The sequence below is a fragment of the Typopeltis vanoorti genome, chromosome 14 (genome assembly GCF_054136105.1).
Source record: "Typopeltis vanoorti isolate ZY-2024b chromosome 14, IOZ_Tvanoo_1.0, whole genome shotgun sequence".
NCBI classification, from domain to species: domain Eukaryota; kingdom Metazoa; phylum Arthropoda; class Arachnida; order Uropygi; family Thelyphonidae; genus Typopeltis; species Typopeltis vanoorti.
Genome location: NC_143562.1, coordinates 106,637,508 through 106,656,835, shown reverse-complemented (window position 1 = coordinate 106,656,835; position 19,328 = coordinate 106,637,508). Strand labels below are relative to the sequence as shown.

Genomic DNA, 19,328 nt, shown 5'->3' with positions numbered 1-19,328 from the left:
GTTCTTCAAGGTAATGCAATATTTAAGTGAAGAAAGTATGCAAGGATATATATTTTATCCTGGAATTATAAACTGTACAATAAAAAGAGAAAATAAAAATTATTCTTATATTTTTAGCCTCTCTAATATAACTAACAGTCAAGTTGCCCAGCATAAAACAAGGAACTGCTTTCCTTGGTATAGAGAACTGAGACTCAGCTTTGCGAGATAATCTGTTTAATTGTTCTCTACAGCGTGAAGGATTTCGCACCTTCTAAAGGACAGAACAGTCAAATTGCACTACTTATCCATGTTCTTTCAACAGGTGTATTGAATCGTATCCAGATTTAGCTGAACATATATATATACGTCCTGGCCGGTTGGAGGGTTAATGGGTTCCCCCCCCCTCGCCTCCTTTAGCAAACTTTTACATGGAACACTTTGAAAACAAAATACTTACCACAGCTACATATAAGCTGTGATGATGATGTGTTTGATTGATGAGATTGATGATGTGTTTGCATTTGGCCCCATAGACAAGATACTTTGGATGCATTTGTCACATACCTAAACAGCCAACACCCCAAAATCCACTTTACAGTAGAAAAGGAATCTAATAACTGCTTACCTTTTCTCGGCACTTTAGTCACCCTCCTTTCAGATGGATCACTATCTCTTTCTATTTATGGAAAACCGACACACATGCAGGAAGATATCTACATAAACAATCGCTTCCTCATCCAGTCCAACAGTATGGCATTTTAAAAACACTTACACACAGAGCCAAAGCCATTTATTCTAACGATACAGCTCTGTCCACAGAACTCAAATATCTGTGCTATACATTCTTGGCCAATGGCTACAATTCCTACAAAATAGATAAAATACTACATAGCCCCCATTACCCCTCCCTCTCTCCTCTACTACACATGAATACAATATTCCCTATTCCCTATGATAGCCAAAGTACTGATGAAACATGGCCTTCACACCACGTTTAAACCTAATGTTAAATTGCAACTCTGATCCACTCGCCTAAGGATAAACTTCATCCTCTAGCACACCCTGGAGTGTATGAAGTTCCCTGTGATTGTGACTTGGCCCACTATGGGCAGACAGAAAGACCTGTTAACATCTGCCTGGAAGAACATAAAAAATACATTTGCTACCATTATTATGGCAAGTCAGGACTGGCAGACCACACACTTTAGACACTCCTTCACACAGGATTAAAGGGAAGAAAACTAATGTGCTATTTAGAGTCTTTACAGATCCGAAAGATTATTTTTTGAGTCAGCCATGGCTATGAAGAATTCTCCTAACCAACAAATAATATTGCGTTAATTTGCCAACAAATTTGGGAGACTGTTATCTTAAGAGGCAACTCCCATATAGCTGTAATTTCTTTTCAACTTTAGAGGATACCAAAATAGGACTTTAGATCTTTTGTCTATTACAATTGTATTATTTCACTTACTCATTGTCACGTATACATGTTGTTGTGCTCTGATGATAATGATTTGAAATTCAGCGAAATATAAGCAGTTAATAAAACATCATTTTATAAAATAGTTCGTTTGGTGTTGTTAATACTGTTAAAAACTAAGTCATAAGAAAAAAAGTATTACATTATTTTTCAAAAACCCTTCACACAGTCTATTCACCCAATCTATCTGTCTACTGTGTTTTATCTCATTCTCCTTCACCATTATTAAGAATAAAAATGTGTTACCTTACTTTTTGAAAATTCCTCATATTATTCACACAATACCTATCATATCTCTCCTTAAGCTCATTCACCACTCTCCAAGCAAAAAAATCTAGTTCACACATTCTTACAGAACTTCCAATGATGGCCTTTTGTTTTCTCGATACTTGTCACGTATTAAAAAATTTCTGTTGTGTCAGTCTTATAGAATCCCTTTAGTAACTTACAAGTTCTATCATGTCACTTATCTCTGCCTCCTAACTAAACTTTGCAATCCATACACCTGCAATCTAACCTCATATGGAGAATTCGATAGAAATCATATCAGTTTTCAAAGATTATAATTTGAAACGATATTATACACAAAAACATGCTGCGAAATTTGATGTATATCAAGGAATGTTTCGTAAAGACAAAATAGAGGAACTGAAAGAAAGTCTATTAAATGGATAAGAATCCTATATTGTTATATAGCCAGTAAGTGAAAAGATATATAACAATATAGGATTCTTATCCATTTAATATCTATTCAATTGCCAGAAAACTAGCCTTTTGGCTTTTTATTTTAATTGAAAGAAAGTCTGTTATCTCAACAATGTTTTTTCGAGGAATTTACAACTCAAACAGACTCTATTATAAAAGCTAATTATGTGGTAGCAACATGTGATTGGCTAATTATGTGATTGCAAAAAACTCAACACCATTTACTGATGGTGAGTTTATTAAATAATGTATGGAAGGAGCTGCAGATATAATTTGTCCTCATAAAAAAATCAGTTTATCTCACCAAACTATAGCTAGGCAAACTGAAGAAATAGGGAAATCTATCGAAAGACATTTGAAGAGTAAAGCTGCCAATTTCAAATTTTATGTTTTGGTGATAGATGAAAGTACTGATGCTACAGAGTTGCCATTTTTATTAGAGGTATAGATAATGAATATAATGTTACTGAAGAAATGGCTTCTTTGGTGCCATTAAAAGATACAACTAAATCTTTTGATTTGAAGTAGCACTGTTAATGTAAATTCCCTTCAGGAAGATTTGAAGAGAAATGAAGGACAGAAGAATGGGGTTGTAGTTTTAATATAAATATGTGAAAGGTTTTGCATTTTGGAGTGCAGACATATAAGGCTGTATTGACGGTACAGTACTGCAGGAAGTGGATGAATTTTGGGAGTGATGATTGACAGAAGACTGAAGTTTAGATGGCATATTGAAGTGTTGCAAAAACTGCACATTGTAGTGCCGCTATGATAAGAAGTATGCTAACATGTAGAAATAAGGAGATGGTTGTGCATCCCCTTATAAAGCACTTGTCAGACCACATTTGGACTACTGCACTCAGATTTGGTTACTTGGTTTTCAATATGATGTGGAAATATTGCAGAGAGTTCAGAGAAGAGTGACCAAGACAAATAACAGGACTCTGGAATACTAGCTATGGAGAGAGGTTGAAGAAATGTGGACAGGATAGAAAAGAGGCAATATGATAGTGATGTTTAAGTTGGTGAGGGGATTTTATCAGATTAATCCAGAGGTGATTATAAAATGAGTAGAAGGCAATCTCTAAATGTTATGTAGGGAAATGGTGAAGAGAGGTGTGAGAAGTAGATTTTTTTTTTTTTTACATGGAGAATTGTCAGTGAATGAAACACATTATCGGAATATGTTGTTAATGCAGAAAGTGTTAAGGATTTTAAGATTCAGTATGATAAATATATTTTCAGTTAAATGAACCTTCTAACTCCATGAGGATGTAATAATAATAATAATATCTTACATCCATTTCTTTACATGAAATCAAATGAACAAATTATGTTATACTAGCATTTTCTTAAAAATAAAACAAACTGATTACTTGAATAAATTTAGTTTAATCCTTTATCCAAGTGTAAGCAAACAAAGTTTGCACCTGAAGTATCTTCTGGACTGAAGCAACTCATGGTAAAGGTGGACCAAGCTCTCATCACTCCTTGTCTTAGTATCTCCCATAATGCAAAGCACATCTCTTGTGGACATGTATAATGCTATGCATTAAGGGAAGGGCCACCACCCAGACTGGTTTCGACCTTTATTGGGGTCTCGTCAATGGGAGCCAGATCCAGAGGTGGTGGTACCAAGGTGGAAGCAATGGAGAAGTCATATTTACCTATATGAGTTGCCAAAAGGTGTCTCAACTTGTTATTAAATTACTCTGGATTTAGAGAAAGATGTTGGAAGTTTTTTCCACTTGGTTAGACTATAATAAATTTAGTTTAATCCTTTATCCAAATGTAAGCAAATAAAGTTTGCCCCTAAAGTATTTTCAGGACTGAGGCAACATTATGGGAGATACTAAGACAAGTGATGAGATCTTAGTCCACCTTTACCACAAGTTGCCTCAGTACTGAAGATACTTCAGGTGCAAACTTTCTTTGCTTACACTTGGATAAAGGATTAAACTAAATTTATTATAATCGAACCAAGTGGAAAAAAAAAACACTTCCAACATACTTCTCTAAATCCAGAGTAATTTAATTATAAGGTGAGACACCTTTTGGCAACTCGTATGGGTAAATATGACTTCTCCATTGCTTCCACCTTAGTATCACCACCTCTGGGAGTGGCTCCCACTGACGAGACCTCAATAAAAGTTGAAACCGGTCTGGATAGTGGTCCTTCCCTTAATGTGTCCACAAAGAGATGTGCTTTGCATTATTGGAGATATTAAGACAAGGAGTGATGAGAGCTTGGTCCACCTTTACCATGAGTAGACTCAGTCCTGAAGCTACTTCAGGTGCAAACTTGTTTGCTTAGACTTTGATAAAGGATTAAACTAAATTTATTATAGTCTAACCAAATGGAAAAAACTTCCAACAAACTGATTACTTACTGCTAGAATTTGTTCTGAAGTAAATCAATTTGCTCTGTGCTCCTTTTTCACCTGAAGAAGTAGTATATGTTGTAATGTACAGGGCATACTGAGTAAAGGGTTTCAGATCAGAAATCACATAAAGAACTCTATCTTCTTTGTCAGATGCTTCAACATCTTTCACCTTCCACCTAAATATACACAAATAGATAAATCAGTATTCCAGACTCTGAGTAACTTATTATTATTTTTATAACAATTTTGATACATTCTATCTAACAAATGGAAGCGCTTCAATATTTAGCATACTAAAGAGTTCAATATCTTACAAACAGAAGCTTAAACACATTCACACTGCTATTATTCACAACACATTGTAGCAATGCTTCATTTCCCTTTTCATTTTAGCCAACTCCTGCCTAAGCTCTTCTACTATGGTCCCAATTGTAGCTCCCATTTCTAGTTGCTCTAACCTATCAATACACTTTCCATATATGTTAATGCTTTCCTTCTTTTTGTTCACTCTGACAGTCCACAAATCTTTCACATTTTTCAGCACATACATGAAGCAGTTTTCGGAGTGCATCCATTGGGAAAAATCGAGGGCAGAACTCAAGTTTCGTAGAATAGAGGTATCAAACTATAGGCCTGTGTGTATTTCTTATGTAGTTGTTAAAATTTTGCAGAAGTTGGTAAGAACTCATATACAGAATTGGGCAGATGAGAGTAATATTATTTATGCAGGCCAGCATAGATTTGTTGAAGGGCACTCTTGTTTTAGTAATATAGTTAGTAAAAGAAGGACTAGCAATAGGCTTTCCCCTCTCTCCTGTTAGGTGGCCTATTCATGGAGTGGTTCGAAATAACGGTTCTTCAGCAACACAACTAAAAATTTGGCAAAGATAGGTTGAATTGCCCAGTTAGAAGATTTCATCATTTTCCTAAACAACATTCATCCTCAAATTAAATTCAGTGTTGAATTAGAAATCAATATTTATCATTTCTGAATAAAACTAGTTGAGATAACTGAACAGAACATACTCAACTTCTCAGTCTATACAGGAAACCAATTAACACAGGATGCTACTTATATGCGACTTCTCATCACCACCAAGCACAAAAATTAGGCACCATCTCTTCCACATGATAGAGCCTACAGCATTTCCACCAACATAGATAAAAGAAACCAAGAGCTACAGTATTGTAATTCTGCCCTTCCAAGAAAATTATTACAACAGAACTTTAGTCAAAAAAAATTCTATTTCAACCCCCAAAACATCAGGAAAAAAAAAGAAGAAGAAGATAGAATATAAAGGAGCAGTGATTCTCCCATATATACAATCGGTCACACAGATAAAATAGCAATTATCTATTGTAACTAATGAACAAAAATCAATAATCACCTGAAACCTGCCAAACCTCTCCACATATGCTACTTGACATAGGACAGGCAGACTGATATAGTGAGATATGCTGATCAGAACACTTCAAGGATATTGAGAATGAAAGAAAGCACAAATTAGGGCTGGCAAGACATGCAACAGAAACAAAACATCAAGTAGAATGGCAATTCTACTTGATGTGGAGCATTTCAAACTGAAATGCTCCACATTTTACACACCAATTTTACTCAAGGTTTAGAGAATCAGCTGAAATGATAAAGCATCCTCTACAGTTTAAAAAAAAAAAAAAAAAAAAAAAAAAGGGGGTGATTTTAAATCAAAGTCCATCATGACACACTTGTATCTACCAGTAGCATGAAGCAGCCAGTGTAATAGTGAATGTATGCTTCCATCATTTAAAGATTTTCAGTAAAAATGTTAACTGTTGTTACTTGCCTTCTAGTTTTTAGATTATTCATGTTATTTCCTGATGAAGTGAAACAAAGCATTTCATGAAACTAACTAAAAATATAATTTCTATTTGGCATCTTTGTTTGTGTTAATACCAGATAAAATATTTCTAGAATATCCTATCTCCACAGAAGCTATGCAACAAGGTTAACTATTTTTTTTTTATATTCACCACTCTTGCCAGCAGTTGCATTCTAATTTTTTTTTTTTTAAATGCCAATGTGAAACCACCACCTTGCTTATTAGAACTGGCTTGAAATAAGTTTTATCTCTGGTCTTTAGAGAAGAGTGTCCATATTTAATTTCTTTGCTCAGCTAAGGTACTGATGTACTTACAACTGTGATTTACAACTTTCATGGGTAAGCTTGACATTAAAAAAATAAATAAATAAATAAAAATAATAGAGTGAGCAGAATGCTCACTCTATTATTTTTTATAGCCTGCAAAGGTTATTCTAATTCAGAAATTGTCTGAACCTACAGCTTCATGTTGTTGCTGTAATAATAGTAATGATAGAAATAGCAAATTATTCCAGTAATCACAACTAGAACAGACTCTTTATAACATGTATTTTGATTCCAAAACGACTGAGATGACAAAATGGTAAAATGTGGATCCCATTTCATCTCACTCAACATTCCTGAATGTTTCTATTTATATGTAGTGAAAGTTTATATAAAAATTACTTACACATCAGCTCCACATGCATCTCTGCCATCAAATATAGTAACATTCTGGTAAGGTCTGAAACATATAAAAGAAAATGTCTTTTGTCAATAATATCTATATTATCAAATACGATATACATATTACTTTTCATTCTCATAAATATAGAACTTCATCATGCAAAATGACTAACCAAGTTTATTCATTGACTAAGCTGTGTAACTCAATGCCTAAACAACGATGACCTCAGTTGATGCACTGAGGCTCTAATTTTGAATATATGAAATATATTCAAAATAAGAGCTATATATTCAATATATTCAGAATCTCAAATGCCTCCAGTTTCTCTACCAAATCTGTTTTCTTTCTTAGATTATGAACATAATTGCTGTAAATGCTTTTCAGCAAGAGGATTTTTCATCCTGCGTAGCAAAAAAAATTAATAGTAGGTCTTGAATTACTAAGTGAAAATTAATTCACAGCCTTGGGCTGTTTTCACAGCCCAAACTACTTCATATCTGTTCCAACAGATTTCCTATTTTTCAATTTTGAAATGACTGATTCTATAATTATTGTTTAGGTCTGGTTCCTCTATGCATCCTCTAGCTGTAATATTTTCAAGATTTTTATTTCTTTCATATAATTATAATAATAATAATAATAATAATAATTTCATTCAGACCTCCATGGAGTCAAAAAGACTCATCGTGGGAGGTCCTTTCTAAAAAACACAAGTCTATCAAGACTCATCGAGGGAGGTCCCTCCTAGGAAACACAAAGTCTATCATACCACTCCTTAAATGCATTGACCGTTCTCGCTCCCGCCACTCCATCAGGCAATGTATTCCATGGTTCAACCACCCTCCATGCAAAGAAACCACTCCTCACCCTCACCTGGTGTGGAGTTTACAGCTTTGTTTATAACCGGACCATTCTTCTTTGAGGATGTTCACCAGTCAGGTCCTGTGACCTACTCAGTTACTGCTGAGAGATATCATAAACAATTTTGTTGTGCCACAGCAGTGTGTATAGATTCAGTCATTTGAATGCAGGATGGTGCCCCTTCACACATCTGCAAATCCATAAAGGAGGCTCCTTGAGAAAACATTTCACAGAAGCCAGAATAATCAGCCATGCGTTTCCCACTGCATGGCCACCTCATTCACCAGATCTGACCTCCTGTGACTTCTGGCTTTGGGGATTTCTCAAAGATTAGGTTTATTAGGATCATCCCAATAACCTGCCAGTGCTGAAAGACTGCATAATGCAGCATATGCACAACATCAATCCCAACAAGCTGTATTCTGCCATTGAACACAATGTGCAAAGAATGCAGTTTGTTTCATATGGGGAAAGGCAGCACACTGAACAGTACAGTCCATGAATGCATAATGGAAGTGAATAAAATGTGTTATTTATGCTCGTTTACACACACACAGAAAAATTACTACATCTACATTTGGTATATTATACAGCACCCACTGGTAGTGAATTTTGGAACTATGGAACTTTTTTTTTCTCAGATATGAGGGCGCTAGTGGGTCAAGCGCTATGGACGTATTTTGAAGAGCTCCTGATACAGATAAGTTTTACTAGGAATAATTAAGTATATATGCGTAATTGTTTAAGTAAGAGCGGCTGTAAACGTTGTACGCTACCGATATTATTAGTGTGGGTTTTTTTTTTCTTGCTTAAACTAAATACGAAATCGTTAATATTAGACCTAGTAACCTGCAGAGAAAAAAAAAAAAAATGGTGGCGGCATTGTCATTCCATGATTTTAATTTGGATTTCAGTCGTTTCGTTAAGTGTGAGGTCTGTTATATGTATTCCTTCAATTACATAAATGATTTGTGGATGTTTAGTGCGGATGGAAGAAGGGCGTGTGCAAAATGTGACCTGAACGAGGAATTGATGAATGCGAATATGAAGTTGATGACAGAAAGTGCTAGTACCGATTGTGTCACGAGTGCACGTTTGAAAGAGAAGGATGGTGGGAAAGACAGGCGAAAAAATGTTAAAAAATCAGGAAAAAAGAAAAAGAGCGATTTGACAACCGTAACGGATGTTAAAAGGGACGAAAGTGAGGTGGAAAGAAACGAAATTGAGAGAAAGAATGAAAGTAGAAATGGGGTGATGCAGAAATCGCAAGTAAAAAAAATCGAAAGAATAAATGATAGCAAAAAAAGAATGACTGATGGCGAAAGTTGGACGCATGTTGGAACAAAAGTACTGAACCAAAGAAAGATGAATGACAGTAAAAGTGAGAAGAATGATAGCGAAAGTTGGATGCATGTTAGTCCGAAAGTACGGAAACAAAGAAAGATATGTGAGAGTGAAAGTGAGAAGAATGATAGTGAAAGTTGGACGTATGTTGGACCAAAAGTACGGAAACAAAGAAGGATGAATGAGAGGGAAAGTGAGAAGAGGGGGTCGAGAGTTAGAAAGTTAGAAAGATTTAATGATAGAGAGAATGTGTCGCGAGGTTCGGAAGGTGAATTGGATTGGATGAAGCAAGAAATGAAATGGATGAGGAATGAAATTAAGTGAATTCAGGTCAAAACTATTAAAATAAATCATGATGGCATGAAAGAGTTAACAAAAGATGAGCGAGTGGCGTTGTATGGCGACTCCATTATTAAAGGTGTGCTAGAGGATAAAATGCACAAGGTATGTTTTCCAGGCGGTAAAATTAGTAGAGTGATTGAGGCATTGAATATGAGGCGGGAACGAGCAAAAGAGTTAATTGTATTAATTGGTACAAATGATTTGAGAGAGAACAAAGGGCATGTCAAAATGAATGTCAGGAGACTGCTTGGAAAGATAAAGGAGAATAGTGTGACAGGAAGGGTAGTCAGTGTGTTGCCTAGGTATGATTGTGGTGAAATGAGGTGAAGAGCAAGGATTATGAATGATATTCTGGCTGAAATGTGTGAGGAGATGGGAGTACAGTTTGTTAATGTGTGGAATGAGTTTGAGGGACGAAGCTGTATGGGAGCGATGGACTGCATTTGAGTGGTTATGGTGTGAGTCACTTGGAGAGACTGCTGCTGGAAAGTGGAGAAGTGAATAGAGAGAATGAATCAGATCGAGAGGGGAGTGATGTGGAAGAGCAGGAGAGTAAGACAGGACAGATTGAAGAAGTGGAAATGAATGGGGAAGTGAGTGGTATGAGTACAGAAAATGAGAGAATGGGTGTGCAAGAGGAGCAGGGAAACGGGGAGGCTCAAAGTGGACAGGGATACACAGCGTGAGAAAGGTGGATGCTCCAAGAGAAGGTGAGAGCATGTGTAGGCAGGAAAGTAATGGGATGATCAAGGATCAAAAGGAAACAGATGGAATTGCAAAGGGTTCTAAAATGAAGAAGCAGAAAGGGAAATGGCCCCAGTCCAGCATGGAGAGATCACATCGAGTAAGTGGTATCAGTGGAACTAGCTGCAGATCCAGAAATGGGTTGTTGTGTTTGTATACCAATGCTAGAAGTATAAGAAACAAGACGGATGAAATGGTTGCACTAATTGCGTCTGTGCACCCAGAGATTGTAGGAATAAGTGAGACATGGTTAGATGAGGATGACATCCTGACAGGAATAGAGATGGAAAGGTATGATGTGTTTCGTGAGGATAGAAGGGGTAAAAAGGGAGGGGGAGTGCTATTGATGATAGAGAAAGAGTTATGTCCATACAAGGTAGAGATGCAAGAGGGAAATGGGGCCAGTGGTTTTGAGACAGTATGGTGTGAGATAGAGGTGAATAGAATCAAATACTTGGTGGGATGTTGTTATAGACCTGGTAATGTGGATGGTGGTGATAGTGAAATGTATAGTCAAATAAGCCAAGCAAATAAGAAAAGGGTGATCATTATGGGTGATTTTAATTATGGCAATATAGACTGGAATGAAGAGATAGCAACTGGAAGTAAAGAAAATGAGTTTCTTGAGTTTTTGAGGGATAACTACCTCAGACAGTATGTAACAGAGGGCACAAGAGGATTAAGGGTCTTGGATTTGGTCATCTCATCGGAGGATGTAATTATCAATGAGGTATCAAATCATCCACCAATTGGTGAAAGTGACCATGAGGTGATTACTTGGGTGGTTGCCAGCAGTGCAAGGACACCTGTGAAAAAAGGGTATATGTGGAACTACAAGGGGGGGGGGGGGTGATTATGAAGAGCTCAGGAGACAGCTTGCAAGGGTAGCATGGAATGAGGAGTTAGCTGGAAAAGAGATCAATGCAGCTTGGGGGATTTTCAAAAAATATTTAGTAGATGCAATGTCTAAATGTATACCATGGGTGAGAAGGTTAAATAAGGTAGGTGTGAGATGGATGAATAAAGAGATTAAGCATGCAATACAGAGAAAAAGGGCATTGTGGAGGCAGCATAAGAGAAGTGGAAGTAACCAATTTCATGAGGTCTACAAAGACCAGGCAAGGAGGGTGACTTAGTTGGTGAGAGTAGCTAAAGAGAGGTATGAACAGCAGTTAGCTAATGAAGCTAAAAAGAATCCTAGGGAGTTCTTTCGATATGTAGCCAGCAAAAGAAAGAATGATTATGGAAGGATGACATTGATTGGAGGAAATGGTATAAAGACAGCTGTTGCAGAATGTGTGGTGGAGATATTTAATAAGCAGTTCATAAAGATCTTTCAATCTTGTGAATGCGACTTCATGGAGAGATAAAGAGCAGTTGATGATGGGGAGGAGAGACTGACTGTAAGTGAGCAAGAGGTGTTTGGGGAGTTGAGTAAACTAGATGTAAATAAGGCTGTGGGACTTGATAATATATCACCGCGTATTCTGAAGGAATGTGCCAGAGAGTTGGCACCTGCCTTGACATATTTTTTTAATATGAGTCTTGCACTCAGTCAAGTACCTAAAGAGTGGAAGGAGGGCAAGATTGTGCCACTTCATAAAGGAGGTGATCGAACTCAAGCATCAAACTATAGGCCTATCTGTGTGTCAGGTGTTGTGGTTAAGTTGTTGGAGAAGCTTGTGAGAACTAGGATCCAGAGTTGGGTTGACAACAATGGTATAATCTTTGATGGACAGCATGGATTTGCTAAAGGGAGGTCGTGTTTTAGTAATCTACTTACTTATTACAATAAGGTGACTGCTTCCTAGGACAGAGGAGAAGGATACACAGTAATATACTTGGATTTTGCAAAAGCTTTTGATAGAGTATCTCATGATAAGTTGACAGTCAAACTAGAGCAGATGGGGTTGGATATTAGATTAGTGCATTGGATTGGAGACTGGCTATCTGATAGGTATCAACAAGTTGTGTATGGGGGTGCAATATCCAGGAAAAGGAAAGTCACTAGTGGAGTGCCTCAGGGATCTGTTTTAGGGCCATTACTATTTAACTTGTATATTAATGATATTGGCGAAGATTTGGATGGAGATATTCAGTTGTTTGCAGATGATGTAAAGTTGGTACGAACCATAAAGAGTAGTGAAGATGTTGTGGCCTTGCAAGAAGACTTGAATAAATTGAGTGATTGGGCAAGCAAATGGGGATGTGAGTTCAATGTTGCAAAATGTAAGGTTTTAAAATTTGGAAAATAAAGATGGGATGCAGAATTTATGCTTGGTGAGAATATATTGTTGGAAGTAGAGGAAATAAGAGATCTATGGGTGATAGTGGATAAGGATCTAAAATTTACGGGACACATCGCCAAAATTGTGAAGACAACACAAAGACTTCTGGGAATGATGCGGAGGACACTGACGTGTAGAAGTAGGGAGATTCTTGTTCCATTGTATAAGGCTTTGATTAGGCCACACATGGACTATTGTGCCCAGATTTGGTCACCTGGTTTTCAGAAGGATGAAGAGATGTTGGAAAGGGTCCAAAGGCGACTGACTAAGGTAGTTTCTGACCTCTGGAATGTCGAGTATGAGGAAAGATTGAAAAGATGTAATTTGCAGAGTCTAGTGGAGAGAAGGAAGAGGGGAGATATGATAGAGACCTACAAGTTGGTAAGGGGTTGTTATAGGATCAATGGTGGAGAAGTTCTACAGAGAATAGTGGGAGATCAGGGGAGAACCAGAGGTCATCCCTGGAAACTGTATAAAGAGGGTGTGAGTAGGGGAGTGAGAGGCAGGTTTTTTTCGTGCAGAGTTGTGAGTGATTGGAATGCCTTGCCTGAGAGTGTGGTGTCTGCAAGGAGTTTGAATGTGTTTAAGACGCGGTATGATGAGATGTGTGTGATAAAAGGACCTCCTAGATGAGTCTTTGACTCCATGAGGTCTTGTTTAATAATAATAATTAATAATAATAATATCATTTCCTCATGAAGTACAATTTATTCCTGCAAAGTTGAGATCAAAGTTGAGCTGAAGTTTTTTTATTATTATTAATTGGCAGCCTCCATGGAGTTAACAAACTCATCGTGGGAGACCCATTTAACCAGCAACATGTCTATCATAATGAGTCTATAAGTTATTTACACTACCTGCACTCACAACACACTCAGGAAATGCATTCCAACTCATTAACAACTCTCCACATAAAAAATCCATGTATCGAGGGATGATCTCTCATTCTTCCCATCTTAACATCCACTCTTTTTATAAGTTCTTCTGTATTAATCTAATAGAATCCCTTAACTAATTTGAAGGTCTCTATCATATCTCTATTCATCCTATCCATCAATCTCTGTAATCCACATTCTCTCAAATGCTCTTCATACTGATTAAAAAAAGATAAGGATTTATCGTGTTTTTACCGATTGCTAAATCTGGAAAACCACATAATGTTGAAGAACTAATCGTACCAGCTGTTAGTGAGGTCATATGCACTGTACTGCACAAACTAGCCTCTGATATTATCAAGAAAATTCCTTTGAGCAATAATACAGTGCTCATCAATTCTTCATGTATTATTGAGCAATAATACATGAAGAATTAATGAGAAGGTCCAGGATGTTGAAGACTCGTTATATGTGTATTTAAAAATTAAAATTAAAAAGTATAAGATGCCACGGAGGGTGCAATACTAATATTTTTTTTTTCTTATATTGCCAATGTACATATTAAATAGCAGGTTGTATAACAGATTGCCATGTGGTATCCTGTCAAATGCTTCTGCAAATTCCAGCAGTATCATCATATGTAATTTCAATGAAAAATTGAAGGATCTTTTTCCTTTCATTTTCATAACAAAAAGCAGTGATTGTGATGATAGCTCAAGAGTGAAATGTAGCGTGTGCCATGCAGAACTTAACATTGGCCACGGAGGTAAGGCAGATATAACTATAAATTATTTTTATTTTTTGTATTCACCATGTCAATACAAAAAAGCACAAGTCTGCTGTGTAAGCAAAAAAGTTCAAGTCAATCATTGACATCATTTTTGGGTATCAAAAGTTGGGTAGCCAAGAAATGGAGTTGGTTGCACAAGAGGCTACATTTGTTTTTCATGCAGTTAAACACAATCATAGTTTCCAGTCTATAGATTGTACATCCTCTATTTTAAAAAAATTCTTGAATAAGAAAGTTTCATGTGCACAAACAAAGTGCAAGGCTATTATTATCAATGTCTTATCACAACATGTAAAAAGTGAAATATTGGAAGATCTGAGGAATGTAAAATATTGTTGCATATCCATAGATGCATCTAATCATATTGATCTTAAGCTTGTATCTATCAATGTGAGGTATTTCACTGTTGATAAAGGGATTTCAACAGAAATATTAGAATTTTCTAGCCTTCCTGGAGAAACTTCTGATCTGATTTCTGATCACACTTAAATGCTGCCCAAAAATATAACATTACTGATAAAATAATAGGCATTTCAGCAGATAATACCAACACAAATTTTGGTGGATTAAAAAGGAAAGGTAAAAGTAATGTTTTTACTAAATTACAAAACAAATTAAACGGAAAATTAATAGGTGCAGGTTGTGCAGCTCACATTATACATAATACTGTACAAACTGCTGCTGATATCTTACCAATAGATATTCAAACAATTTTGGGTAAAGTTTTCCAGCATTTTCACCAATTCACTGTCAGAGTCGAAAGTCTGAAATCCTTTTGTGATTTTGTCAAAACTGAATACAAGACTATTTTAGGTCATAGCAAAGCACGATGGCTTTCACTGCAGCCATGTTTAATTCATTTTATTGAAATGTACAATGGACTTAAATCCTATTTCTTGTCTCAAGATAAATGTCAACTATTTTGAATACGTTTTTCAGTGATAAGAAGTCTTTCATTTATCTTCTATTTTTAAAAAATCAGATGAAAATGTTTTCTGAGGCAATCCAGCAAATCGAAAGAGAATATGCTACGGGTTGTGAGGTAAAAAAAGAGATAGACATTCTTATTACGAAAATTTTATTGCGTGAAAATGAGAAGTATTTACCCAGTGAAGTGAAAATCGAAATGAAAAATCTTTCTGAAGAAGTAATGAAGGTTTATTTTCTTGATCCTGAGAATTAGTAATAATATTTTTGGTTTACAGATCAAGTGTTGATCAATTTTATTAACTTAACCAACTAGTTTCGCCAAACTTTAACTGTTGGCGTCTTCAGGGCACTTACATATACGCTAAAACAATCTCACAATTATGTGTAACTATAAAACTGACAAGAATAACTGAAGAAGGAGGTTTAATGACTGAATCATCATTTAGAGACAACATCTCCAATTTCTACTTCACTGTAATTCAATATATTCAAAAATGGACTCAAAATCAGTTTAGTGTATTTACTAAAATGGAATGGGCTTGCTTGAACACACCTGTATCTTGGGAAAATTTAATGGAATGTGTCAAAGAAATTAAGACCATCTTACCAAATTTCAACTTAAATGAAGAGAACTTATTTGATGAGTACAGCCATGTTAAAATGTATACAACCGAGTATAAAATTAATGAATGAAATAATGCCAGTTGTAAACTTGAGGATAGGTGGAAAGAAATCTTCGTTCATTTTAAAAAGGAACAAATTACTTACAGTGAAATAGCTTCAATTATAAGTTTTTGTTTGACCTTACCAGGATCAAATGCTTCTATTGAACAAATTTTTTCATTGATGAATTCGTTATAGACAAATGAAAGGAATCGCTTGCAACTGGACACAGTTAAATCTAACATGCTTGTTAAAACCCATTACAGAAACATGTCATGTTCAGAGTTTTTCGATATAGTATCTAAGAATCGACAACTCTTGTACAAAATCCATTCTTCAACCAAATATAATAATGATTCTGCAAGTAGCAGTAAAATGGGACAGGCAACGACCAGCTGTAATGTACAAGAAGAGGCAGAATAAGGAAGAGAGGAGGTATATATTAAAAATTAATTATAAATTTGTTTTTATTTTTCTTAATTTTTAAATTAAATTAAAAAATTAAATTAATTTATTTTTCATATAATTTCAGTTATTATGCATCTACACAATATGCATAAAGCTCGTGTTGTTTATATTTTATATTTCATTGTATTTACATTGAACTTCCTATTTTATTGACATATTAACATTTTATATCTTTATTCTATATCTTTATATTTCATATACTTATTAATTTAAGTGTTACGTGTTTAAGTATTGTCATCTGTTTAAGTGTTGTTATTAGAATTCTATTTATTTGATGTATGTATAAATATTTATGTTATCTAGATTAATAAATCAAATTCAAATAAATATTTAATTTTTTTATTTTAAAATACATAATGTTAACGAATAAAATTTATTTCTCGTAACCCTGATATGGATCCAGATGTTAATTGATGAATGGTTGTTTGCTGAGATCTAGAGAGTCGTTTTGCTTGTAATCGTAGAATTTATGCTGATAAGAAAAAAACTAAAACTGTTCAAACGACTCTTGATAACTTTTTTTTGATAAAAAATTGCAGTAACTAATGTAGGTACAAGCATTTATTGAACATTTACTTTGCATTCATTTTTTTTATCTTTTCTAAAAGAGTACCATATAAAACAAATTATTAATACAGTAATCGATCATGGATAAATTGTAATTTTTACTATTGATTATTAGATTTGATTAATGCCGGTCGTGTGTGAGCAGGCATTATCATGAATCAAAACAACACCCCTGGTGTTGCCATGTCGTTTATTCTGGATTGCACGATGCAGTTTCTTAAGGATTTGGCAGTACATACTCATGTTGATTGTGGAGCCTTGACCCAAGAAGTCTACCAGCAAAATTCCTTGTCTGTCCCAAAACACAGTGTACATGATTTTCCGAGTGGAAACCTTTGTCTTCAATTTCGTCTTCACTGGTGATGAGGTGTGCTTCCACTCCATGAACTGCTGTTTCAATTCAGTAGTTGTGTGCAACACCCAAGTCTTGTCCCTGGTGACAAGTCTGCTCAGGAAAGCATCACCATCCTCGTGGTAGCGTGACAAGAATTCCAATGCACTGCCCAGCTGTTCACTTTGTGTTGTTCTGTAAGCAACTTTGGCACCCAGCGTGCACACAACTTCCAATAATTCAGTTTCTCCGACACAATTTCATGAAGACATGAACGTGAAACTTCTAGAAATTGCAGAAAAAGTGACATCATAGTGAATCTCCTATTCTGTTGAATCTTCTCTTCAATCGAACACACCAAATCGTTAGTCATTAAAGATGGGTCACTCACTCTGTTCATCATCATGCACACCTGTCCTTCCTTCATTAAAAAGTCTTACCCATCTTCGTACCACTGAATCACTCATTGCATGTTCTCCATAAACCTCAATAACTTGCCAATGAATTTCAGCTGCTTTAATGTTCCTTGCATTCAAGAAATGGATAACTGACCTAATTTCACATGCGGCGGGCGATTTGATTTTACATGCAGCGGGCAATTCAATTTTCTTAGACATTATAAACACATACCAGAAAGGGTACGCACTGTGAGAATGTCTGAAAATGGCACCAACGCCTTGCTAAGGAATCAACAAACTCAGCACGCATGCGAACCATTGCGATCGCAGTGCTGCAGTGAAAATATTTAAAAATGGAACTTACTTTCTGGACGTCCCTTGTATATATATATATATTTTTTTTTTTTTCAAAATTCATTTTTACTCGGTTGGAATGTTATAAAAAAAAAGGTTTAATGACTATTACCGAGAGAAAAGATGACAAGATATATTTAACAAGATACTACTAGTTTACTAGTTTCGTTACATGAACATCCTCAGGTATCATAATCAAAGAAGTATATAAAAAATTACAGAGACTTAAAATTGTACTAACAGAACAAGTATAAAAAGCAGTAGCGTGTTTGAAAAAAATGATGCACACGTTGCTTCTGTTCAGTACTAGCGCACTCGCGACAGCGCGTAGTATTCGTTTGTTTGGAACTCATACTTGCGTTTTTTTCAAACACGCTACTGTTTTTTATACTTGTTCTGTTAGTACAATTTTAAGTCTCTGTAATTTTTTATATACTTCTTTGATTATGATACCTGAGGATCTTCATGTAACGAAACTAGTAAACTAGTAGTATCTTGTTAAATATATCTTGTCATCTTTTCTCTCGGTAATAGTCATTAAACCTTTTTTATATATATATATATATATATATATTATCATAATTGAAATCCCCTGTAATGATCGCTCTTTTCTTATTAGCCAGACAAAAATTTTGACAAAAATTTCCTTCTCACCACTCTCCATATTACTAGGTCTATAGCAAAACCCTACTAAACATTTCATCCTGTCTACCTCCACTTCAGATATACTGCTTCAAAACCACTGTTAATATTTGCTCCTTACATCTCCATCTTGAATGGGCTCAACTACTCTGCTATCATCAATAGCACACACCTTCTCCCTTTCTGCCCTGTCTATCTTCATATGAAATTACATATCCCTTCATCTCTATTCCTGTTAGAACATGATCCTCATCCAACCATATCTCACTTATTCTGACAATTTTTAAGCTAATGAACTCTATCAATGCTACAGTTTCATTCCCCTTATTTCAAATACTTTTGACATTTGTAAGCATACACATTAGCTCATTTCTGGTTCTATAACAAGTCACACTACCACTTTTCAGATATGTCTATCATCACATTACACCTCTCCACAGACCTAAATGTTAGCCCAATATCCCTGATTATCTTAATCCTTCCTGGCACACTCACACATCCACTGCTGTAGCCATCATCTATGATTCTCATACAGTGTCTTCCTGTCAATCCTTCCCTCCCCATTTCCCTGTCTGTCTTGTGTTCCTTCCTTCTCATTCTTCACTCATGTCACTCACCTCTCCATTCACAAACTATCCTATACTACTCTCC

General features: G+C 35.6%; 1 protein-coding gene across 1 annotated transcript in view; it reads right to left on the bottom strand.

The window, feature by feature from the left end:
• LOC150099822 (insulin-like peptide receptor) overlaps positions 1–19,328 on the bottom strand; it is a 538,418-nt gene that overhangs the window by 224,935 nt on the left and 294,155 nt on the right. The window contains 2 exon segments of the mRNA XM_090403498.1: positions 4,561–4,730; positions 7,084–7,137. Coding sequence (XP_090259624.1) covers positions 4,561–4,730; positions 7,084–7,137 — 224 coding nt within the window.